General features: G+C 35.0%; 1 protein-coding gene across 4 annotated transcripts in view; it reads left to right on the forward strand.

The window, feature by feature from the left end:
- PSME4 (proteasome activator subunit 4) overlaps positions 1-26383 on the forward strand; it is a 115244-nt gene that overhangs the window by 43400 nt on the left and 45461 nt on the right. For all 4 annotated transcript variants that reach the window (XM_047743854.1, XM_047743851.1, XM_047743852.1 and 1 more), the window contains 17 exons: positions 534-578; positions 2503-2652; positions 3787-3850; positions 4370-4444; positions 5962-6084; positions 8106-8198; positions 8763-9028; positions 11752-11938; positions 12902-12991; positions 13983-14047; positions 14303-14453; positions 15438-15536; positions 15757-15826; positions 16288-16355; positions 17415-17630; positions 18227-18384; positions 19773-19868. In XM_047743854.1, coding sequence (XP_047599810.1) covers positions 534-578; positions 2503-2652; positions 3787-3850; positions 4370-4444; positions 5962-6084; positions 8106-8198; positions 8763-9028; positions 11752-11938; positions 12902-12991; positions 13983-14047; positions 14303-14453; positions 15438-15536; positions 15757-15826; positions 16288-16355; positions 17415-17630; positions 18227-18384; positions 19773-19868 — 2016 coding nt within the window. The remainder of the gene's footprint in view (positions 1-533; positions 579-2502; positions 2653-3786; positions 3851-4369; positions 4445-5961; positions 6085-8105; positions 8199-8762; positions 9029-11751; positions 11939-12901; positions 12992-13982; positions 14048-14302; positions 14454-15437; positions 15537-15756; positions 15827-16287; positions 16356-17414; positions 17631-18226; positions 18385-19772; positions 19869-26383) is intronic.

The following is a 26383-nucleotide window of genomic DNA, read 5'->3' on the forward strand; positions in this document are numbered from 1 at the left end:
GAGCATACTTCTTTTTTTTTTTTTAAGATTTTATTTATTTATTTGACAGACAGAGATCACAAAGTAGGCAGAGAGGCAGGCAGAGAGAGAGGATGAAGCAGGCTCCCTGCTGAGCAGAGAGCCCGATGTGGGGCTCGATCCCAGGACCCTGGGATCATGACCTGAGCTGAAGGCAGAGGCCTTAACCCACTGAGCCACCCAGGCGCCCCTGAGCATACTTCTTGATGTGCTGTTAAGTGTGATCATTGCTGCCTACTTTGTAAAGATTGAAAATGATTTGTCGTTTTCCCAGTCTTCTTTCCTTTAGTTTAGAACAGAGAATGAGCAAACCGAGGGCAAAGAAAAGGGTAGATTGCAGCGTTTAGGTAGTTAATCTTTAAAAGTTCTGTCTGTATGAACGAGAAGGATTAGTTATTGCATGTACACAGATAATTTTTAAATGTGTGAGTATTTCATAGAGATATTTATTAATTGGATTAGGTGCATTTTCAAAATAAACCAACCTAATTTATCAAATGGCTTTTTCCCCCTAGTTCTGTAGAAAATGTTCTCAAAACACTCGTGAAAAGCTGCCGACCGTAAGTAGCTTCTCAATTTATAAAACCTCTTTATTTCTCTGGGCTTTTCCCTATTCCTAGTATGCTTTGAAGAGGAAATTAAAGGTATAAATTGTTTCTAACATTGTGATGTTAGTCACTGGGCACAATATATCATACTCTTGAACTGTATTATTCAGATTTCATTTATAAATTAAAAAATTTTTAAGTGGTGTGGGCGTCAGTTACTTATTATGAAGTTAGAATGCCATAATTTATATATAATTGTCTTTATTTGAAAGATTTTCCTGGAATATCATTAGATCAAAAATATTTTCCAAAATGAGCATTATAGGTATTGTAGTAAAATGTGAATAATAACAAGAAGGTGTGCAGACTTTTTAAAAAATATCTTCTCTTTCAGTAGAATATACAGAATAGTCCGTATTCTGATGTTTAAAGATAATATGGGTTGAATTTAGTTTTAATCACTTAAAGTCCAATTCTATGGACTTGAGGCACCTGGCTAGCTAAGTCAGTAGTGCATGGATTCTTGATCTTGAAATTAGGAGTTTGAGCCCCATGTTGAGCATAGAGCTTAATGAAATAAATAAAGACCCAGTTCTATGGACTTGAACTATTATTAGGCTGTTCTAAGACTGCTTATCCTGCCGTGTATGGATGCAGTGAATTCCTTTTGAATGGAAATTTCTATTTTATCATATTCTTATAATATGAGTTAAAGTTATAAGTTATTCTCATTCTTGGGCAAATGTATTTTTAGGATATAGTTTCCCTTTTAAGATTGAGGCTTAAGACTTAACCTGAGTCATAAGCCACCAATGAGCTATGTCATTTCGTGCTACGCAGTGACTTCTTGGCATGTGTTTCCTCACTGGAAACTGAAACTTCATTGTCACTGGGGTACTTAGTGGGTCTTAGGTTCTTGGGTAATTCATAGAACACCCAAGGCTAACAGTTGACTCTGAAAAATTAGGAAGGAGAATTGATGTATGAGATATTTAAAGTCTGTGTTTTTTTTTTTTTTTTAATTATTCCAACTGGTGACTTAATGACCTGGTACATTGATGCTTGATGAATCCAAAGAAGTATTACTAGAAATGTAGTTTTATTTTTCACATTAATGAATGAAGTGTGATTCTAATTAATACAGATGGACAGAGATATAATTGTATTAATAATGTGACATGTAGCCCAAACCTACAAGTGTATTTGAAAGGGTTCCCTCACTTTTTTTTGGCCATGCCCAAATCCGAATTTATCATATGCTTTTTTTGTTATTTTAAACCTCCTTAGTGGGTATTTGGTAATTATACATGGGTCCTCGTTTTCCATTTACTTCTGTTTTGTATGTGGATGTACACTTCAGATTTCCATTTTGTGAATATTCTGTACCCCAGGGGCTCTCCTGCCCATTTCATAGACTTGCAGAATGTTTGCACCTTTAGGACCAGACAGTCTAGTCTAGTCAGCTCTTATATATAAGAGAGCTCTATGGTACAGTGAGAGTAAATGGTTCATCCAAATAAGCCTGGGCTAATGTTCTCTTTCTCATTTCACTGATTATCCCTTTCTTATATAGACTGGATTCTCTGTGACTAGATTTTTTTCATATCGCTATTATATAGCACACAGGAGAAAAAAAATACAACCACCATGTATAAATTTGTAGGTAATTTAAGTGACTTTGTATTTTGAGTTATATCAGCTTTATAGCATTTTTCAAAGTCCTATAGACAAGAAGAAAATTTACATTTTAGTGTGATGGGTATTTATTTTTGAGTTGCACAAGTGTGTTTAAGTTTACTTGACATTTGTAGTGTATATTGTACCTTATGAAATCCATTCCCTATCTCCCCCTTTTTTGGTCATATGTTGGTCATATGTTGATGATGTAGACCTTTTAGCCAATGATCAGATAAATAAATACTTTCTTTTTTATTAGATACTTTCCAGCAGATGCCACAGCTGAGATGCTAGAAGAATGGCGGCCTTTGATGTGCCCTTTTGATGTAACAATGCAAAAGGCCATAACTTATTTTGAAATATTTCTTCCTACCTCCCTTCCTCCAGAACTTCATCATAAAGGTTTTAAGTAAGTATATCTATCTATCTCTCGATCTGTCTTGACAAATTATAGAATAGAACAAGAAGTGGAAATATGTAAGCCAACTCGTAAAGCAATAATAAGTAAATAAAAATTGACTAACTCAACCATTGTGTTGATTACACTTGAAGTGTGTGGAGGCTGAAAGTTAAACGTAAGATTGTAAATGAGGAGCGAATAATGCTTGTATGTCAAGCCAAATATGAGGGCTTAATGGGGCACCTGGCTGGCTCAGTTGGTGGAGCCTGTGATTCTTCATCTTGGGTTTGTGAGTTTGAGCCCCTTGTTGGGTATAGAGATGACTTAATAGAAAAAGTAAAGCTAAAGGCTTTAATTTAAGAAATCAAGAGAGAAAGAATAAAAAATACAAAAAGAAGTAGAAAATATCAGTAAATAGGCAATGGTAAGAAATGTTAAATTGTGTGGCATTTAGGGAAAGGAAAAGTGTTTTCCGAAAACTTGGTTTTATTCATCACTTGTTTTTCTTAGGTCTCTTGTAGTATTCTTTTTCTCTACTCATTCTAGTCTTTGCACTGTTTTCAAGAACTGTTTTCTCTAGATGACTCTTAAGTATATAGCAAATCCTAGAATGAAAATATTTAGGGGATCCTGGGTAGCTCAGTCAGTTAAATGTCTTGACTCTTGATTTGTGCTCAGGTTGTGATCTCAGGGTGTGAGATTGAGCCCTGTGCTGGGTTCCACCCTGGGTGTGGAGCCTGCTTAAGATTCTTTCTCCCTCTGCCCCTCCTCCCCTGTGCTCTCTCTCTCAAAAAAAGAAAGGAAAAAATAAAGTAGGACTTCTTAAAAACACGAAAAGTGCCAGGACCATGCATGACCCAAGGAGAAACTAAGAGTTGGGCATTAACCCACTGAGCCACCCAAGTGCCTCTAACAATGAAGTGTAGAGGTTTGATGAGATGACTCTAGCATAAATATATTGCAAGGGGAATATTCAGACAGAAGTAGTCATTTGTTCCATTAAGTTTGTAACATTCAGTATTATTTTTTCTAGGTTGTGTAGTTATCAGTAAGAATAATAGATTAAAAAATGCAAAGGATACCTGGCTTTGAACCACTTTCTATAAATCACTTGCTATTCATAACAACATTTTTCTTCTTCAGACTTTGGTTTGATGAATTAATTGGCCTTTGGGTTTCAGTGCAAAATCTCCCACAGTGGGAGGGGGTGAGTATCCTATTTTTTTCTTCTTTGCTATCAGATCATTTGATAAGTAACCTCAGTTCCTTAGAATTGGCTTTTAGCAATGTTGTAATTGTTTTTTTTTAATTCGGTTTGCTGTTTCTAACAAAAATAGACACTTCTTTTGGTTTTATTGATACCTAGAAGCATGTGCATGTATTATGAAATGTATGAAATGTAAGATTGTTGTTTCCTATTATCACTAGCATGTTGCTAGACACATAGTGGATGTTTCCTAAATGCTTATTAGATTAAAATTTCTTCTGTTTGCTTTGTGGATGATGCTTTGTCATTTCCCTTTTAATAAGTATTTTAGCTGCATTTGATTTTAAATGGGTGACAAGAAATGAGAATTCAGAGATTTTTTAAAAAAATGAGTCATAAACCGTATAGTAAGTTGTGCTAATGATGGCAGCTGAGAACCAGAAATGGATAGGGGATGTGACTGTGACACTTAATAACAAGTGTGTTTACTTATCTCTTTCTTTATTTGTTTACTTTCAGCAACTAGTAAATCTCTTTGCTCGATTGGCTACAGATAATATAGGGTACATAGATTGGGATCCGTATGTACCAAAGGTAATTAAGAACTTTTGAGCATACAACATACAGTAACACTGATAGCACTTATTGTGTCTTTAAGTAGTGTGTTTTGTATGCTAATCCCTATAGTATTTCTTGACCACTAGTAAAAACATAACAGTTTACCAGGGTAGATCATTTATTTTCAAAACTAATTGTATCATATAAAGGTAATCATAAATGTGTGATTTTTTTTCTTGCCTATATAGGACATGAAATAGAAGTTTCAGAGTGAGTAATTTAGAAAGTACAAAGTATATTATTTAGGGTATCTTATATTCATACCTTTTAACAGAGTTTGGGTATTGTATTTGATTGCTATTCTAGAGTGTTCTCTACTTTTTAGATCACATTTTCCTAGAGTAAATAAAGCTAGGGTGTCTCTAGGTGCAGTGTTCTTAACATTGCAGCTTCCAGATTGTTTCTCCTGCAGTAGGTTCAGGAGGGCTGGCATGGGGCATCCAGGTGATTCTGATGCACATGCTGACAGTAGAGCAGGGCTGGAGAGCAGCAGCAAATACTCTGCTTACCTTTGCTGTGCTGTCCAGTAGAAACTAAGGAGGAAAAGTTATTTTCTTCCCCTGTTGGGCTCCCTGTTACTAATGACAGATTTTAAATATAAATTCAGTTATATTAAAATGCAATTATTAGGGGCGCCTGGGTGGCTCAGTCAGTTAAGCATCTGCCTTCGGCTCAGATCATGGTCCCCAGGATCCTGGGATGGAGCCCTGTGGCAGGCTCTCTTGCTCATGGGGGAGCCTATTTCCTCTTCTTCTGCCTGCTGCTCCATCTGCTTGTGCTCTCTCTCTCTCCCCCTCTCTAAGAAGTAAGTAAAATCTTAAAAAAAAAAAAACAAATAAAAATAAAATACAGTTATTAAATGAGAGATGAAAATGCAAATTCCTGGGGAAACATCAGTGATAGAATTTTGAAAAGGAAAGTAATCCATTAGAAGATAGGTATTTGCATTGTGCATTTTCTTGGTATGGAATGAGAGTGTAGGAAAAATAGTTTTAAATGCATTTAGAGAAACAGGAGTCAAAATATTTCATGTTTAACTGTACTTATCTACTTTTTTACCTTTTTATGTTTAAACTGTATCTCAGTTGTTTGCTTGTGGGTACATGGATATAGCTGCTTCTTACCCACCCCTTTTTTACCTCAGTGTCGTTTGAAAGAAAGTAAATAGGGACGCCTGGTTGGCTCAGTCATTAGAGCATGCAAGCTCTCGATACCTGGGTTTTGAGTTCGAGCCCCATGTTGGGTATAGATATTACTTAAATAAATAAACTTTTAAAAAATGAATAAAATTAAAAAATTTTAAAAAGTAGGTATTTCTATGTAATTTTTATGGAATAAAGCTACCAAATGCTTAATTTTATTGGTAATTTTGCTTAAAACCTGATCCAGTGAGAATATATCCAATAACAATAATATATATAACACTTCAGTTATTTAAAGAGTTACTTGATACTTATAAATATTTATCCTTAGTTCTTTTTTTCTTTTTAAAGATATTTACAAGAATTCTGAGAAGCTTGAACCTCCCAGTGGGAAGCAGTCAAGTGTTAGTCCCAAGATTTTTAACAAATGCTTATGATATAGGACATGCTGTGATATGGATCACCGCTATGATGGTTTGTAACACATTAGTTCATCTAAATTCTGTGTTAACTATACGGAAATTCTGTATAATCACATAAGGCTATATTAGTATCTTAGTTGGTCATTTGAGTCTTGGCTATTTTCTGATGTAGTAAGCTAATGTTTATCAGACCCAGCATGTAGAAAAACACACTATTTCTCTAGCCAGTGGTTCTTAACAATGGAGTCAAAGTTTAGAGTTTTGAGAGATTCAGAGTGGATAGCAGTCTTACAGGTCAAGAACCAGACTTAAAAATGAAAGGTCAAATTGATAATGAAAATCGTGGAATTAGAATTTTGCATATGCTCAGTACGAATGCATTCAGTTTCGAAGATCACACTGAACACAAAGCTTATTAAACAAACGAAGTAATCTTGGTGATGGAAGAAGTATGGATGATTATTGACATCCTTGAAGGGAAGTAAAAATACATCTGCATGCTTGGATTTCAGTGTCAACTTGCAGATAGGAATATTAGAACAATTTTATACTATGATTTTCTGGATTGTCATTTATTTTGCTTCTACTGCTGTCCCTTTTTAAAATTATTATTCTGTGTTTGGTATTTTCTCCCAGGTTATATTGTTTAGTTGGTTTTTTTCTGTGCAAAAGGCAGGATGGTTGTGAGAAGTTTAGTTCTTAAATATTATTTTTAGATTTAAAAAAAAAAAGAAATTCATTCTCCATTCTCCCTGTGTTTTTGCCCTTTCATTATTAAACAGGGAAAATCACATTTTCTTTCTTATACCCCATAAGAGCAAAAACATTTGGATATTTACTGTCTTACATAAGCAATGAGTTGGAATTCATTTTTTAGAAGCCACAGAATTATATCATGATTAATATTAGCTTATTTTAGTTAATATTGCTGTTTTTCTCACACAGTTTTTCCCATTGACAGTTTCATTTTGTGTTAAATATGAATATTGAATATAATAAATTTTAATTATTTATAAATTTATAAATAAATATACATTAAAATGCTAATTACTATGTTAAAATATTGACACTTTTTTGGGGTTTTTTTGCTATGGAATTATGATCTCTCTATTAGTCGACCTGTTCTCAACTGGGAATAGGTACATGGATTTCATTTGAGCAGGAAGACATGTTCTTAATGTAACTCAACAGTCTACCTTAGGTCTTTGCTCTTTCTTGAAAGATCATCCTGAAGGGCACCTGGGTGGCTCAGTTGTTAAAGCATTTGCCTGTGGCTCAGGTCATGATCCCAGAGACTGGGGATCGAGCCATGCATTGGGCTCCCTTGTCAGTGGAGAGCCTGCTTCTCCCATCCCTCTGCTGCTCCCCCTGCTTGTTCTCTCTCTCTCTGTCAAATAAATAAAATCCTTAAGAAAAAAAGAAAGATCATGAGAAATGGAAGATATTAAAACTAAATTGTAGTTCTTTAGGGCTATTAAACTTGGTAAGATAAATGATAAATTTTTTTCTTCATTTTTTTCCACCGGGTTGTATTCTTGTTTGGTGTGTTTGTTTTGGTAATAGATTAAGAAAAATGTTTCTTTTGAGTCAAAATGTGGACAAATATAACAGGTTTAATAATTTGAAACATTTAGGAGTAAAAATAAAATATTTGAATGTATTTATGTAAATCTCACTTCTTCATTTCCTGCATTAAGAAAGTCACTTCTTAAATCCTTTAAGGAATGCTTTTTATGCCTGATTTACCACTCTTGGTTATTTTAAAACAGTCTTAGTGACAGAAGTTATTTCACTGCAGAAGACTAAAATATGCTGATACTCTAAATTGAAAGATCTCTTCACTTACCTAATTTGGTGTCAGTTGTCCTTATTTTTAGTAGAGTGTTTTAAATGAAGATTGTAGGAAGTTCACTGGGGAATTGTTTTTGACTCTTACATTGGGGTAGAATTGGTTTTTGTCAGCAGAATGGATGTGTACCATGTTAGAGAGGTATGTGTAGGCTTGGGCCTATTGATTCCTTCAGTTTTCCAGTGTACTGTGGGTACTAATATTTTGTACTTTTATTTGAATAGGGTGGACCAAGTAAACTAGTGCAAAAACACTTGTCTGGTTTGTTTAATAGCATCACATCTTTTTACCATCCCTCAAATAATGGGCGCTGGCTGGTGAGTATGTTCATTTTTCATTGTAGAGTTTGGAAATTTTTAAAGATATGGTCACACATTTCTTTAAAAAAAAAAAAAAACGGTTACACATTATCTATTGTATAAAACCTATAATACATTTTCTGTTCTTCATAGAAATTTGGCTATATATAGGTCATTACGTTCAAATTAAGTTACCATGTTCATAGAACATAAAAATAAGTGGAGATAATACTGGTCCAATAACTGGTGACAAATGTCACATTCTGGCAAAAGAAAGGAATGTCAGTTGTGGTTTCTGTTTTTTTGTTTTTTTTTTTCCACATTGCCTGGTTAAAATGGTTTTTCATGTAATGGAAAATTCATCTGGTGTTGGAAATTAAAATTGATGTTTGAAACGCATTTTTATTATCAGTAATTTAATTGATAATAGCATTTTATTCTAGCTAGTTATCCCATTTACGTCTTTGTAATAGATTGTAAGAGTGTTATTTTAAGAATCTTTATTTGGAGACTAGAAAGGAACCATAAATATCTGTGTGGGAAAGAGAACCTACCTTGGACTTTCTGCTTCTGTGTCCCCAGAACAAGTTAATGAAACTACTTCAGCGGTTGCCAAACAGTGTTGTTAGAAGATTGCATCGTGAAAGATACAAGAAGCCTTCTTGGTTAACTCCTGTGCCTGATAGCCATAAGCTTACTGATCAAGATGTTACAGACTTTGTACGATGCATTATTCAACCTGTCCTCTTGGCTATGTTTAGCAAAACTGGTAGTTTAGAAGCAGCCCAGGCTCTGCAGAATCTTGCACTCATGAGACCTGAGTTAGTAATACCCCCTGTACTTGAAAGGTAAGTGGAATTTTACATGTTTGGTTGAAGCCTCAGCTGTGGCTGCAGCTGTTCTGGTTATCCCTTCCTTCTACTCTTCTGTTCTGCATGGTTTTCTTTTGTGGCTTCTGTTTTGCTTTCTCGGTGCTTATTCTGGTTCCTTATAGGAGAAGCAAGGCATTTTAACATACTGATTGGTAACTTGATAAAGGTTTACTGGAGATAAAAGAAAATTGACACAAAATGGATAAAATATTTTTGGATTATTGGCACATTTTTACTCATAAATTATGGGGGACCTGGCAGGCTTACTCGGTGGAGCATGTAACTTTTGATCTTGGGGTTGTGAGTTTGAGCCCCATGTGGGGTGTAGAGATACTAAAAAATAAGATCTTAAAAAAAATAAGATCTTAAAAAATTAATTAATACGCTAATTAATTAAGCTCTGGCTGCTTTTACATCAAAGTGTATCACTAAATATTGAGAAGTGATTTTGGATGTCTTTTATTTCTTAGAAGCAGTATAGAGAAGAAAATTTGACTATCTTTATTATTTTAATATATGCATAATCTCATTATTATTATTTCCAGAGTGAATTTTATTGCATTCATTTTGTTTCATATGTTGAACTAGTAACAAAGATAATTTTCCCTTTGCCGAGTTACTGTCACAATATAGGCCTTCTGTGCTTATATAATATTACTTAAGCTTTCTGTTAATTCCTCTGCTGCCTGAACTTGAGCTTTATGATTTCTCTCTTAATGTCTTACTCAAAAATAGAAGAAGAATGTTAGTTTTTAGGGCCCAGAAGGATCTAACAGTTTGAGTTCCATAAAACAGATTTGTCGAAGATCCTTAGTGACAATGTAAGTTGACAGCCTGTTTTCTGACTTAAAATTAAAATGGGATAATTGGGCACATTTGCTTGGAGTTAGATATCCTGCCAAAGGTCTTGACCAAAATAGGGCTCCATTATTTATAAATTTGAGTTGCTCATCTTATCTTGCCCTGTCCTCATTGCCATAAATACTCAAGTTAAGCTGTACCTCATTTTCCAAACCTCTCCCTTTCTGTGTGCACGTTGTGGGCACAGAAACTCTTCCAGCACAGATAATTAGGAAATAAAATGGGGAAGTTAGGCAGTTTCTATGGTCTGAACCCCCCAGTATTCTTTGCTCTTTGGCCTTCATGTGGTAGCAGAAGCTAACAGTTCAGTGGCAGGTCCCTTGATGTTGCTTCTTGAGGAGAGACTTGCCTCTAAGGAGAGACTTCATTTTCTTGCATAGTTAAAATTTTGAAGATTGGAGTGTTTTCGTAATTCTTGGCTTTCCCTTTGTTTTGCCTTATTTTAATGTTTTCCAGCTGATAAATTTTGAATAGAGAGATATTTTTTAGTAGAAGAAACAAAGCTTACAAGTAAATGATGAATCATGAACTCTACCTCTGACACTAATAGTACACTGTATGTTAATTAATTGAATTTAAATGAAGTTAAATTTAAAAGAATAAATACAAGTAAAATTATCCATCATGTTTTTCTTTAGTTTTCAATTTGGGGACAAATTTAATAGCATATTAAATGATACATGCTTGGCCAAGAGAAGTATTTTGAAGGTGTTTTTTTTTGTTGTTTTTTTTTTTTTCTTTTTATGAAAGCAAAACTCCTTTGGGGGCACCAAGGTGGCTCTATCGGTTAGGAGTCTGACTCAGGTCACAATCTCAGGGTCATAAGATGGAGCCCTGCCTTAGGCTTCCTCCTTGGTGGGGAGCCTGCATACGATTCTCTCTGTCTCTCCTCTCTCTCTTTCTCTCTCTCGCTCTCTTTCTGTCCCTCCCTCTCCCCCCTTCCCTCACCATCTGCCTTTCCCCTGTGTGCCTGTGCTCTCTCTCTTCTTTAAAAAAAAAAAGCAAAAGTCCTTTAAAAAGTAAAAATGGAGAAAATAAATTTTAGGTCCTGAATATGTATCCCCTAAGGACAGCCTCTGTTAAAGAGCTGGTTTGCTTTCTTTACCTTCTAAAGCCTTCGTTGGTTTTTTTAAATTGTGATTATAAATACTCTTTTTTTTCCTACTTAAAATGAAATTTCCCTTATTTTTTCTGCATAAGAAAAAATTAAAATGGTGACATTTTAGATTTTTTTTTCTTCCTATAGAACAGATTCTTAAAAATGAAATTGCTGTGTGAATGTTCTTGTCTTACTTGGTGATCAAAGATTGTATTTATATTATTCTCCCTCGTTTATTAAATCAGGAATCTTCGCATATGTTTCTAGAGCTGATGTCTAATTTTAAAATACCAGTCCTTTTTAAAGTGTAAAATAGGAGAAATTTCAGCATTTTAGTAAAGATTGTTTTTCCTGTAAAAGGGAAGAATAGGATAGTTGTCACTTGTTATTCCTGAGTTCTAATAATTGCTAACCATTAGAATCAGTCATTGGAATGTGGAGGTGGATTCAGATGGCTGAAATAATGCAAAATCTGCCAGTTCATGTTCTTTTTCACTGTGGAATTTGCATGGAGAAAGGTGGTGAGGGGATGGGGGTTAGGGAAACTCGTGCCTTTCCTTTATGTGTGTGATTCTGTTAACCTTGAGAAAACAGGTATTCATTCAAAATATTCTGCTAGCTACCAGCCTTAAGCTAACAGGCAGTTTATGAATTTGGTAGATTTAATGTATTGTGCATGTTTATCTGTAATGGAACTGTTTTTTGTTTTTTTGTTTTTTAATTGTGTTTTAAACTGTAGAACATATCCTGCACTAGAGACTTTAACAGAACCTCACCAGCTCACAGCTACTTTAAGTTGTGTAATTGGAGTAGCCCGAAGTTTGGTATCAGGGGGCAAGTGGTTTCCTGAAGGTCCAACACACATGCTACCTCTATTGATGAGAGCATTGCCTGGGGTGGATCCAAATGACTTTAGTAAATGCATGGTAAGCATATTTATTATTCTGTTTTGTGTCTGAGTTTTGATTGTGTGAATAGGCATCCTTTCAAGTTCTGTTCAGACTTTTTAGAACATCATTCAATGTAAATTTGCTAAGTTTAGATCTGTGGATGGTTAGTTGATCTATATGTCATCCTTTGTAAGTAATTTGCCATAACCTGGATACGTTTAATGATCGTAAGATATTTTTGAAGCTTAGTAAGTATTTACTATTTTCCTTGAGCAAAAACCTTAAAAATCTTAGCATATGATTATTTGTACTTCCCTCTGTCTACGCTGGTGACAGGAGGCATGATGAAAGCTGCTGGGTGCAAAATGCCAGATCCCATTTTATACACACATCTCTTGACTTAAGAGTTGCTCACCTTCCCTCTTGCCCAGTCTCTTGCTTTTGCTTCAGTGTATTCTGTTAATGTTACATTTTAAGGTGGGGTGGGGGGGAGTAACTTTTCCTTGACAAAAGGTTGGAGAACGTTGTGCTTAAACCTAATAAATAACTATGAAAATAAACTTAGTATAACTTCATTACTAAAGTAACAGCTACTTAATTATGAAGAACCTTAAAATACTCAATTCTAGGTGAAAAATTTCTAGAAAGACTATTGTGGGATTTCCCTCAAAATAATTTATTTGGGGGGGGCGCCTGGGTGGCTCAGTGGGTTAAGCCTCTGCCTTCGGCTCAGGTCATGATCTCAGGGTCCTGGAATCGAGCCCCACATCGGGCTCTCTGCTCAGCGGGGAGCCTGCTTCCCCCTCTCTCTCTGTCTGCCTCTCTGCCTCCTCATGATCTCTCTCTCACTGCCAAATAAGTAAATAAAATTAAGGGGAAAAAAAAGCTTTATAAAAAAAATAATAATTCATTTGGGCACTTTATTTTAGCTTCTGGTATACTTGTATTTTTGAACTATAGTTACATAATTAATGTTAAATTTTTTGCTTCTTCCCACAGATCACATTCCAGTTTATAGCAACATTTTCCACTCTGGTGCCTTTAGTAGATTGTTCATCTGTACTACAAGAAAGAAATGACCTCACAGAAGTAAGGATGCTTTCTACTTGTAAAAGGATTGATTAACTGAATTGTAACTCTTATTGTAAATGCATAGTAATATTTGATAGTTTAAATACTAGTAGTTTAAAATGACTCTTTCGTGACTAAAATGATATAAGTAGAGGACCGGGTCATTGGTAAGATAGTCTGGCAGAGCTCCCACCAAAGGGTATAGATCAAAAATAGGTTTTTTTTTTTTTTTTTTAATTTATTTATTTGTCAGAGAGAGAGGGAGAGAGAGCAAGCACAGGCAGACAGAATGGCAGGCAGAGGCAGAGGGAGAAGCAGGCTCCCCGCCAAGCAAGGAGCCCGATGTGGGACTCGATCCCAGGACGCTGGGATCATGACCTGAGCCGAAGGCAGCTGCTTAACCAACTGAGCCACCCAGGCGTCCCCAAAAATAGGTTATTTTTGTAAACAAGTGATATCTAGAGGTGTATTTACATTTTTGTCACTTTTAATTTTTTGTTAAGTGGAGATAGTGGTGGGTTTTTGTTTGTTGGTTGGTTGATTTGGTTTGGTTTTGGTTTTGGTTTTTCTGGTTTTTTGAATTTAGAAATAAATTCATTGAGGGGATTGATACCTAATGAACAGACATTTTCTTCATTACAGAATGGTTCTTTTAGAACTATTTTCTTTATTGTAAGCATGTTTCTATTTTTGTTATTTGGATGTTCGGGTAGTAGGAGAGAATCCTGTATACATACACCAGAAACTTGGAAACTGTAGTTGAAAAAGATGGCTCTGTTGCTTCTGGTTTTGGCCCTTATAAAATATGTTAATTACTTCTTACTTTGGTTCCTGGAAAGTAGTAGATTGAGTTATTCTAAATTGATGCACAGTTATGATGCTATTTCTCACCATACTCAGTACAATAATACAGTGTTAAATCTATTTTATAGACCATAATTGAGTTTTAATAGTCCTGAGAAAAATTCAAGGACTATTTTTAATTTTTTTCCACATTGAAATATCATAGGTGGAACGAGAACTTTGTTCAGCCACAGCTGAATTTGAGGATTTTGTCTTACAGTTTATGGACCGGTGAGTATGTACCCCAGACCTGCCCTTTGTTAGACATTCAGAGAGATGACTGTCCTGTCCCAGCAACTTATAGCCTGTACATAGCCACTGTCCCAGGACTGAACACCTCAAGTTATAAGACAATTGATAGTGAGCATGCCCAAATGGTGGAATAGCTATCATTTGAATAGTCATGACAGTGAAGACTTATGTAATCATCAAAAACATGAAACTAGTTTTTAGTTGCTAAACTTATACTTTCTTTGGATTGTTTAGATGTTTTGGACTTATAGAAAGTAGCACATTGGAGCAAACAAGAGAAGAGACGGAAACTGAGAAAATGACTCACTTGGAGAGTTTGGTTGAATTAGGTCTGTCTTCTACATTTAGTACAATCCTCACACAATGTTCCAAAGAAATATTTATGGTAAGAGTCGCATTGCTACAAAAATTAAATCTCAGTCTTGTAGGTTTGTGTGTTTTTTTTTGTTTTGTTTTGTTTTGTTTTTTTAAAGATTTTATTTATTTATTTGAGAGAGAGACAGTGAGAGAGAGCATGAGCGAGGAGAAGGTCAGAGGGAGAAGCAGACTCCCCATGGAGCCGGGAGCCCGATGTGGGACTCGATCCCAGGACCCCGGGATCACGACCCGAGCCGAAGGCAGTCGTCCAACCAACTGAGCCACCCAGGCGTCCCTTATTTGTGTGTTTTAAAAACTGAAGTTACTTTAGGTATTATACCATTTATCCTTTTTCTCATGCTAAATTTTGAGAAAGATAAACAGTGGATTCTCATTATATTCGCAAATTTCGTATTTGCAAATTCATCTGCTTGCTAAAATTTATTTGTAATCCCCAAATCAGTACTCGTGGTGCTCTTGTGTAGATGTGTAAATGTGGTAAAAAAATGTGAGTTACACATGTTCGGCTGAGGTGGAATAACGTAACGCTCTGCCTTCTTGTTTCAGCTCTGATGTAATCATGCTTTTGTATCTATTTAGTGCCAGGCACTAAAGTAACCCAGGTCCCTGAAAGTAACGTGTTTTAGATAAGCTTTATTCAGGCATGAGTTACAGTGCTGTTGGCTGAGTTCCATGTTAATGAGTTAACAGTATATATTAAATGCACATAAAACGAAATTATAAAATTTTATCAGTGGATGAAAATGTAAGCAGAGGGGCGCCTGGGTGGCTCAGTGGGTTGAGCCTCTGCCTTCGGCTCAGGTCATGATCCCAGGATCCTGGGATCGAGTCCCGCATCGGGCTCTCTGCTCGGCAGGGAGCCTGCTTCCTCTTCTCTCTCTCTGCCTGCCTCTCTGCCTACTTAAGATCTCTCTCTGTATGTCAAATAAATAAATAAATTTTTTTTAAAAATTGCTGATAAGACCTTTTCATTTCTTAAATATCTTAACAGGTGGCCCTTCAGAAGGTTTTTAATTTTTCTATTTCGCATATATTTGAAACAAGAGTAGCAGGCCGCATGGTGGCAGACATGTGCCGTGCTGCTGTAAAGGTGAGTTTGGGGTTTTTGGACTGATGAATTAATGAGTCAGTAACCAACAGGTTTATGTGGTTAATTATTTTACACATGCTTGTTATACTTAAAATACATTGTTTCAATAGCAAATTACAACCCTTATTTGCCTCTGAAAATAGTGTCCGGGTATACTTTGTGACTGCTGAATGAATATTCATGGCCTTCCAAAAACTTACTTACACAAATGTGTTTTCAGTGCTGCCCAGAGGAGTCTTTGAAGTTATTTGTTCCTCACTGCTGCAGTGTTATAACTCAGCTTACAATGAGTAAGTCATAAGGTTATTATTCTAAATTTATAATTTTAGGTAAAAAATATTTTTTCTTTGTTTCTAGAACTCTGTGGGTGAAAATAGATTCTATAAGCTATACAATATTTTAATTTTGTAGTTTGTGGTGGGTATTATTTGAATTAAGGTATCGTCCAGGTGACAGCTTAGAAATTTTACTTTATTAAGTTAGTATTTTCATGCATGCAGGAACCATGTAGAGGTGCCATAAAAAAAAAAAAAATCAGTCAATTTGTGAGATGTGGAGGAGCATGGGTCCTGATTTGATGTGTTTATTTCTTGAAAATGGAATTTTTACCTCCTCTGGAGCAAGTTTAGCTTCATGAAAAAGGAATGAGACTTTTCTTAGCAATTAGAGATACTGAAGACAAATATTTGAAAATGATGCATTTAGTTGGATGTGTAGTTCTTTTTCCCTGATACTCTTTTGCCTTTTTTAGATGATGATGTATTAAATGAAGAAGAGCTAGATAAGGAGTTGCTGTGGAATCTTCAACTTTTGTCTGAGGTATTGTAAATCTTTGTAGTAATAAGGAAATATTACCATGAAGATGATTTGGTTTTAGAATTTTTTTAAATTGACTTTAAAAAAATATGAAAAAGTCGGGTTTTTGTTTTTAAGATTTTTGTTTACCACTTATTTGGAGAGAGAGAAAGAGCATAAGAGAACATAAGTGGGATGGGGGTCAAGGGAGAGGGAGAAGCAGGGAGCATGACACAGTCACTCCCAAGACCCCGGGATCATGACCTGAGATGAGAGCAGACACTTAATCGACTGAGCCACCCAGGGCCCCTTGTTTGTTTGTTTGTTTTTAAGTAGGCTCCATGCTCAGCGTGGAGCCCAGTGCAGGGCCTGAACTCCAACCCAGAGATCAAGAGTTTGGATGTTTAACCAACTGAGCCACCCAGGCACCCCAAAGATTTATTTATTTATTTATTTGAGTGATCTCTCCACCTGGTGTGGGGCTTGAACTCATGACCCCAGGATTAAGAGTTGCATGCTCTTCTGACAGCCAGCCAGGCACCCTGATACTGAAAAGTTCTAAGTTTTAGATTTTCTTGGTACAGCTACAAAAAGTCAGGTAATGGCATTTTCTTGTTATCAAGCGAGTCTGATAATTGTTGATGGCTTCATGAGCAGCGAAGTACTTTTTGCTGATTAATTCTGATATTAGTAACTCATTACTTGAAAATCTCATCAGATTTGGCAGTTCCTTTTTTTTCTCTCCCGATTTTTTCTCTCTCTCTCTCCATAAGTTGAGCTGTCAGTCAAACTTCATTTTCCTTTATGGGTTGGCTTACCAACCAATTAATTTTGTCTCTTTGAGGAAATAGATTCTTTGAAAAGGTTGTTACTGTGGCATATGAGGGCCTGAATTCAGAGAATTTGTTTTGATCTCAAGAATTGTATGAATATAGTTAAAATGAAAATTCTAAAATTAATTGAAGTCATTTTAAGAGACACTGTTACTATTTTAGACTAGTAGCTAAACATTGTCTGTTGCATTGATTATTGATTCTTAATCTTTTCACCAAAATATCTTCAACCATTTTCTTCCTCTTTTAGATTACTCGAGTGGACGGGAAGAAGTTGCTTCTTTATAAGGAGCAACTTGTAAAGATTCTCCAAAGAACCCTCCATCTAACCTGTAAGCAGGGTTACACTCTGTCCTGTAATCTTCTGCATCACCTCCTTCGCTCTACTACCCTTATCTACCCAACGGAGTACTGCAGTGTGCCGGGAGGCTTTGACAAGCCTCCTTCCGAATACTTTCCCATCAAGGCAAGCGTTTTCAATAATTAAGAATCCAAGTACATACTGGGTTATTTTTCTAAGGATCCAGAGTGGGTTTTTTTTTTCTTCTTTGTTGTGTGTGAAGGTGTCACTTTTTTATTTTTGAAGTAGATCATTAAAATTACTGGAATGTTTTAAACTTGGCAAGTGTAACACAGCACAGAAGCAGCCTAGTTTTTTTCTTTTCTGTTGGGCTATGAATCAGGTTGGTATGCTGTATGTAACTTGTATATTCCATATGATTTTATTGGGAAACTCAGTAACTTTATAAGTTTACTGTTACTCTTAAGTAAGCTCATATTTGAGTGGCTCTTCCAGGAGATTTTTCTGGAGTGATAATGAAGGGGTAATGAGTTTTGTGCCTCTTTTTTAGAGAGGGAGAAAAGGTGGGGAGGATCAGAGAGGGAATCTTAAGCTGGCTCTTTGTCCAGCTCTGGGACTCGATCTCACAACCCTGAGAGAGCACAACCAACTGAGCCACCCAGGCGCCCCTTCCTGGAAGACCTTTTAAGTTACATGTACGTGTTTATTTGTTTTATTTCTCCAGTTTCACAGCTTGCTGAACAAATGCTGTTCTTTTGTAGGACTGGGGTAAACCAGGGGACTTGTGGAATCTGGGCATCCAGTGGCATGTTCCTTCTTCAGAAGAAGTGGCTTTTGCCTTCTATCTGTTGGACTCTTTTCTTCAGCCTGAGCTCATCAAACTCCAGCACTGTGGTGACGGAGAACTTGAAATGTCTAGGTTAGTTTTCTTTCATAACCACTGTTTTGTGGTTGTAGACTGAGAAAAATCTTTTTGTGTCTTTCCCTTTCTCTTTGCCATATCTGATGTATTCATTTTCAGTGTGTGTTTATATCTGACATACATATAATTTAAAAACCATTTAATATGGTGTGTAACAAATTTTGTCATAATATTTAAACCTTTCAGGGGCACCTGGGTGGCTCCGTGGGTGAAGCCTCTGCCTTCGGCTCAGGTCATGATCCCAGGGTCCTGGGATCGAGCCCCACATTGGGCTCTCTGCTCTGCAGGGAGCCTACTTTCTCCTCTCTCTCTGCCTGCCTCTCTGCCTACTTGTGATCTCTCCCTGTCAAATAAATAAATAAAATCTTTAAAAAATTTAAACCTTTTAAATAGAAAAACTCATTTTTTTAATAGTTTGCTTTTTGTGACTTTTGCTTAGCAGTTTGACTTGTGCATCTTTTGGGAGGCATATGGAAATGCTTGTTTTTTAGATTCAGATTAGATTTTGGGGGGTTTTTGTTTGTTTTTGTAATTCATATTATTGACATTAATGTTACTTAGTGAAATATTTCTGTGAGCTTTTTTTCCTTTCCTAAGAAGCTTTAACAAAAAATAGTTATAAGATCATTAGACTTTTATAGTTTGAATCTTTGGACATTCCTAAAATAATAGTAAGAAAATTACAATGTGTGAAATTCCAGGAAATTTTAATAAGCAAAATCAGTAGGAATGGTTTGGAGAAGGAAAGAAGTATGACTGATGATGTCTGAACTGCTTTTTGGAGTAAATGTTTAACTAGTCCTTTATTTATTTATTTATTTATTTATTTATCTATTTTATTTTGACAGAGAGAGATCACAAGTAGGCAGAGAGGCAGGCAGAGACAGAAGGGGAAGCAGACTCCCCGCTGAGCAGAGAGCCCAATGTGGGGCCCAATCCCAGGACCCTGAGACCATGACCTGAGCTGAAGGCAGAGGCTTTAACCCACTGAGCCACCCAGGCGCCCCTAACTAGTCCATTTTTAAAAGTTGGAGTATGCTGGAAGAGTTTCTGTAATACTGTTTTCCCTTTTTGTTAGTGGTAGCGATCTTTGGGTACATAGGTGATGACATTCAGAATTGATTCACAGAGGGCAGTCAGTTGCCGTTGTTTCTGATTATTTAGGACCTATTCCTAAGTAGGTCTGTACTATATTACCAATATAAACACTGTTGATTACCTTGTATTATTAAGTGGGTAAACTGAAAACATTTGCCATTTCTTGGCCTTAATTTTGTGTATCCCCACTTAAGGTTCTTATACTTCATCCTAGACTCTCCAAAGCCTTTTTTTTAGACAGCGATTTGGAGTCTCCTAAATTAGGAAAATACCTTTATCTTTTCCAGAGATGATGTTCTCCAGAGTCTAACTATAGTGCACAACTGTTTAATTGGCTCAGGAAACCTCCTACCTCCATTGAAAGGAGAGCCAGTTACTAATTTGTAAGTAAAAATAACTACTTTACATATTTTGCCATTTTGCCATTTGGCGTATATTTTAAGTCTTAGTCACATAATGAGTCACTGGTTTTATTATTGGTATTGTTTCTGTATCACTTTAACCTTTTTGTCATTATTAGACCAAAAATACCTGAGACAGAATATAGGTCTATAAACTGTAAGGCTTTAATCAGATTCATATGGTACCAGGATAGGATAATTTTGAATGTTAATCAGTTTAAAAATATCAATACTAAGTTTATCCTCAAGTTTCTGAGTTAAGATAAATGCTCTTTTTTAAAAAAAGAAAAAGAAAAATCTATTATTTTGGTCTGCAATCAGTGTTCATTAGGGATCTTATAGGAAAAATCTGCGTGTTTTTACATAAAAGTTTGTTATTTTGAGCTTTAAAATTGTCCTAAGTTGTTTTTATGAATTTAAGTGCTTTTCAGACTATTACAGTTGTGAATGAATGCCTTGATTTAGTCCATTGTCAGTGCAGTCATTTAAGTTGGAAAAAATTGAGCTTAAATGAAATCAGCAATGTGCAATGTGAGCTCAACTTACTTAGTAGTGAGATGCTAGTTGCAGGCCTAGTTTCAGTATACTGCCTTAGATCGTTTTCTCTCAACATCAACATCTCATTGCTGAGCAAGTTCATGAAAATCACATAAAAACAAGTAAGTAACCCCTGCCCCCTCAAAAAACACAAAGGGAAGAATTATTTGTTGATTTTCAACAAAAATCTTAAAAACTTCAAGGAGTGGTTTTAAAATGTGGCTTGCTTGTCTTTTCCATATTTTGTATAATCATTTTTTGGGGTCATACTTTCTCTGGTTCCTACTTACTTCACTCTAAAACCTGTTTCTAGGCATTGAACTTTAGATTGTTAGATTTGAGAGGGAGAAGTAGGGTCATCACAGGTAAGGAAATCTGTTTTAAGTTTGTCTAGGAATTTGCTGAGTTCTTTGAAAGCACTTTTGGTTTTCATCAGTATTATAGTTTGATTTAGGGGCAGTTTTACCAAAATTCATCTTTTTTAAGAGAGATTGATTTTAAACATTATTTAAAAATGAGAGACTCACAAAAATGGTTTTGATTTTCCTAATGATCTTAACAGTATATAATATGGTGGGAATTGAATTCTTATGGCATGCTGAAAACCTCTTTCGTACGTAACAGATATATTACATCAGTAAATTTAGTTCTGTTTGAACATGTTGACAGTGGAGTTTTGGGAATTTAATCCATTAAGAGCCAAAGGATGTGTCTTCTGTATATATGATTAGAAGATTTTTTTAGTTTTAAGTGATCCTTAGGACGCACTGCTGCAGGGTCCCCTCAGGAGGCAGAGAGGTTTCTGGTGCAGTTCTTTACTATGAACATACTTAATGTTTATGCCACGTGCCCTACACTAGCAAGTTGAAACAAGGTCTTTATCACTTTGAAATAAAAGTGCATCGGGACAAGTTTCCTTATCATTGGTTATGATGAAACCAGTTAGGTTTGTAAATAAGGAAAAGAATACAGTGTTACAAACATTTTATGAATGGACGTTATTAGCTTTAAAATTGATCCTGAGTATCCTTTGTAGGCTTTTCCCAGAAAAGTTGAGAAGGAAAGGTAATTTAGACTGAAAAGTTTTGTGTTTCAGAATTTTCACTTTTAGGGTGAAAATTTTATGTAATAAGACATAATGAGGTAATACAAAATTACATTTACTATAAATATATATATTGTTAATATATTTTAATAACTTACAAGTATAAATATGAAATGTTTTCTGGTATATTTAATAATACATAATAAATACAGAACGAAAACTTCAGTTGTTTTAATCATTGAACAATACACATTTTTAGGACTTTTTTTATATAGTTACATCTAGGCAGGGATAATGATTATATGAAGTAGAATCAAAGATTAATGAGCAGCCCTTTGCCTTTGAATCATCAAAGAGAGGGTTTAAAAAGTCTTTCCTGGACTTTTAAATAATTCTTACCAGAATCCTTTCCTTTAAAACCAGTTCCTAACTGATACCTCCTTGATCTGAAATCTTAACTTATTTTTACATTTTCTTTATATAAATCTCAACTTTTTTTGCAGGTAGCAAATTAGTTCTTACTAAAGTATCATAAAATAAAGTTAGCTTTTTAAATTCAGAAATGCTTTTTTTAATATAGGTCTATAATTGTTAAGATTTCTAAATGTAATTTGATTTGAAAAATCCAATTGGGGGTTCTTGGCTGGCTTAGTCAGAGGAGCATGCGACTCGATCCTTGGTGTCATGAATTTAAGCCCCACATGGGTATAGAGATTACTTAAATAAATAAAACTTAAAAAAAGAAGACAAAACTAATCAAATGATTTCAATCAGTGGTGCCACTGTTCTGTGATAATATAATCATACATCCTAGTGTGAAGAAAGACTATCTGTAGCATAATTCTTGGAGATTATTAGCAGCAGTTCTCCATAAGAAATAGAGTAAAATATACCAGGTTGGGGAGAAAAGGAAACATACACTTGTGACAAGTTCACTAATTAGTGTAATGCCTGAGGTGCCTGAGGAAGTCACTCTTGTTAATAAGAAACAATTTGGCTGTGGTATTGTGGGATAGTATGTATTTTCTGAAATACCAGACTGGTTTTTGGAAGCACGTAGCAACTCAGTTTTCTTTACAATTAGTCTTATATTTTTCTTATATATAAGTCTCAGGTAACAACATTCTAGCTGTTTGATTTTTTTGGTCAGATCTTTCATTATTAACTTTGCCTTGCACATGTATTTGTAGTATTTGTCCTCTAGAAAATTGCAATAATGAGAAACTGGAAACTTGGTTCAGTTCTGAGTTTTCCTGTAAGAAAATCTAATTTAGTTCCTAGTAGAGTATATGGCATAGTCTTAGAATCCCATTGTTCAGGTAAATGGCTACTAAATGTGCAAACCAATTTTCTGTGCATTGTATTAGAGACTGACAAAATATAAAAACTTAGATGAGTTGATTGTCGTAAGTAGAAAGTAATGATGAACCTTATGGTATCTTCATTGTATTTTTTTGGCCTTTGGCAATATAGGATTACTAAATATCTTGTATATATATTATAAATTTTACTGTTTCAGAGGATGGGTAAACTAGGGTCCCTTGAGAGTAATTAAGTATAAATTTCTTCAGTACAATTTGACTTTTTGGCAGTTTTGTCAGATACCAAGGTTGCTGAATTAATCTTAAAATGGAACCTCTCTGTTTTGCTGTTGGAACCTTTAGTTAATGACTTAATAGAAATATCTGTGGTATAGTTTACACTCCTAGTTCTACCTTTATAGATGTGGAAGTTGGATTATGTCTTTTCAGGGTCATATAGGAATTTTGGACACTTGCCTTTAATCCTGAAATCGTCATTAATTTCTCCTTTTGCAGTCCACTCTTTATAATCTTTTAGGTCTAACCAGCTATCACAAGATGCAAAAAACTAACATCTGTAAAAACAGGGTTACTCAAGGTAGAGGAGTCATCATTTTTCATCTCCGATATTTCTTCTTTACTTTGTGCCCCTTTCCTCTGATAGATCTGTTAAGCCATTCTTAGTTAAAATCATTCTTAGGATCTCAGCTTATACTAACTTCTGAGGCAAAGAAAACTTCATAGTTAAGGTCTAAGAGTTGAGACCATTTCATTAATATGTGAAAGGATGTGTTGTTCTGCGATGAGGGGCAGGGCTAGCTAACCTCTCTTGGCACCTCCAGGAAACTACCCAGCTCTGCTGGGGGAGCTGCACACAGAAAAGGAAACAGTTACTACTCCACGGTGAGTAACCCTGTTTTCTCCTTATTTCACCTTCTGACTGTTTTCATTGATTTTTTTAAAGCTTGTGTGTCAGACATGGAAATAGTTCTTATGCTCAGAGTTAATTTTAAACCTAGCAACCTTTTGTTCACACGGTAGAGCAAGAGCCAGTTTTTCATTTGTGTTTATAGCTACTATTGATGCCTAGGATTGAGTTGGATAACAGAACACAGAAATAGGCCAATTGTTTCTTGTGAAAACACTTATAACCTTGATTGGAAAACAAAATCTGTTAGTATTAGTGGCTTGGTTTTATACCTTTTATGTTTGCTTTCTTCCGGGGGTGGGGGGTTAGTTATTGGGAAGTATAGGCTGTTCTTCCAGCTGTAGACAAGAAGTATTGATTACACTAGTTTCATGACAGTTCACTAGCCTTCGTTTGCATATTGGATTTGCATTGTATATTTTGTTTTTGTGTTATTAGTCATTTCTTCCTTTTTCACCGGCCTTTCCCTCCCACTGATTATTTTCATAGTTCCACTCTAATCAAATCTGGAGAAGATTGCCATCTAGTGGTATAAATAACATAGCTGTCAAACTTCTAGGGCTTTTTTTTTTTTTTTTTTTTTTTTTTTTTTTTTTTTTTTTTTTTTTGGTGGCACAAATATTGAACACATATTGTTATAAATTAGGTGGCCTGGTGCTGTCTAGTGCTTTGAAGCTGATTTAACTTTGCTTTTTTATAAATGGAATTATTTAAAATATGTTGTGTAGGAATTGTTAGAATTTTTTTTAGTTCCTGATGTCAAATTATTACTGTTTGTAAAATGCACCAGGGAATGAGAAAAATGAATTTCAGTTATAGTGGGGCAGTGATGGTATTTGATTTAAATTCTACATATGGCTACTGTAGCTTTAAATCAGAACTCACATCTGTAAATGTTGATGGCACTTTAAATATGTTAAGATTCTGTGCATAACTAAAAGTGACAGTAAGCAGTTTTAAGTATCAAAGTGTAGGGCAGCACACATGTACTTAGTGTGACCACAAAAAGATACAATCATAAAGTCTTACTCAGGTAATGGATACAGATTTCTTTTAGAAAATTATTCTTCTAAAGCCTAGACGAAATATTTAGTATATTGTATTTAAGTTTTCTGAGAAACCCTTAGTGTAAAACCTGTCAGTCCAATGAGAGTTTAATTAAATTGTTAGAGAAGAAGTGATCTATTTATTAAAACTGAGTCTTAGACAAATAAATATAAAAGGACTTTGTGATGGATAAGAACAAATAAAGCTGGAATATATGTCTAACCAGATGCCTGTTGTACACTTGAGATATGAAAGATGTGTTTTAGTTCACATTTCAAAAGGAAAACCAAAGCTGGGTTTATTTAAATGTACTTCTTAATACTTCAAAATCCCATATTGGTTGAGATATTTTAAAACACTTGTAAATTAGTGATAATTTTCGGATTTTCTAAGTAGGGAAACAATTCAGAATGACATGAATTTTAAAAATAAGTATCAGGGCTCTTACATGAGACTCACTTCTAAATGTGATTGCAGTATTTATAATAACTGGTATTACTAGAGTCAGAAAGGCATAGAAGCAAAACATTTCAAATTCCCAGCTGATAGTCTTTTTTTGTTGGATAGTTAGGGTTTTATGTGTGTACACACACACACATACCCAGTAAAAATTCAAAATAGCTTAATGCAGTGGTTTTTTTTTTAATGTTGTTTGTAAGAATAGTTTTGTGACTAATTAAAATGCATGCTTGGTTCAATATTTTTTGGTACTAGGTACAGACTGGGTAAGGTACAATAGCATTCTTCACGCAACTACTGATGTTTACAGCCGCAGTGAGGAGACATCAACTCTCATGTTATAGCTCATGGCAAGCCTTTTCGTGTGCTATATAGGGAAGGAAGGATGAGTGGGTGGGGGTTAAAATCTTATGCTTTATGCTTGTTACTGTTTGAGCACAGTCTTTTCCTCTTTGGTGGCGAAATCTAATTTCAGTAGAGATGTTAGACTCCTTGAAGTTCATTGTAAAGGAATCTGATTTTATTTTTAACTGACTAGATTCTGGGTACTTATATATTAATTAATCATACACAGTTTTACAGAATGCTCATGTTTGCAAGATGTTGCCAAAGGCTGAAGTTTTATAGAATGAAAACCAAATTTTACGAATTTGAATTTGAACTTCAAAGTCTGAAAAGCAGATCAGTATTTTATATTATAAAATATAACCATTCTTTGTTTATACTCTGTAGGCTTGGTTTGAAACACGAGACAGTATCGTTGCCATCGTAGGTCCTAGATTATGGTGAGGAACACAGTTAAATAATTGGCAATTTAGTAATCTTAATATTATTACCCATTTAGAGAAATCCAAGAATTCATATCTACTGAATATTAAGATAGAGATAACTTGCTTAATTCAACTTAAGAAAATATAATATAAATGGGGGTATGTTGATTTTAAAATAGTTTTTTCTTCATTATAAGTGCTATGTAGTTCATGAGTGATGAGTAACCAGTCACTATAAAATTTCTTTTTATAACTAATTAGCTTTGTATTAGGTAAGCTTACCCCATGTTTCCTTGGCATTTATGCCAATGTTCTTCTCTTAGAAAAGTTGTTGAATTGATATTGTATATTGAAATGTTGAAAATTATATTTTTCATTGAAGAAAATTTAGATTTCAGATATAAAGGTTC

The sequence above is a fragment of the Lutra lutra genome, chromosome 9 (genome assembly GCF_902655055.1).
Source record: "Lutra lutra chromosome 9, mLutLut1.2, whole genome shotgun sequence".
NCBI lineage: Eukaryota > Metazoa > Chordata > Mammalia > Carnivora > Mustelidae > Lutra > Lutra lutra.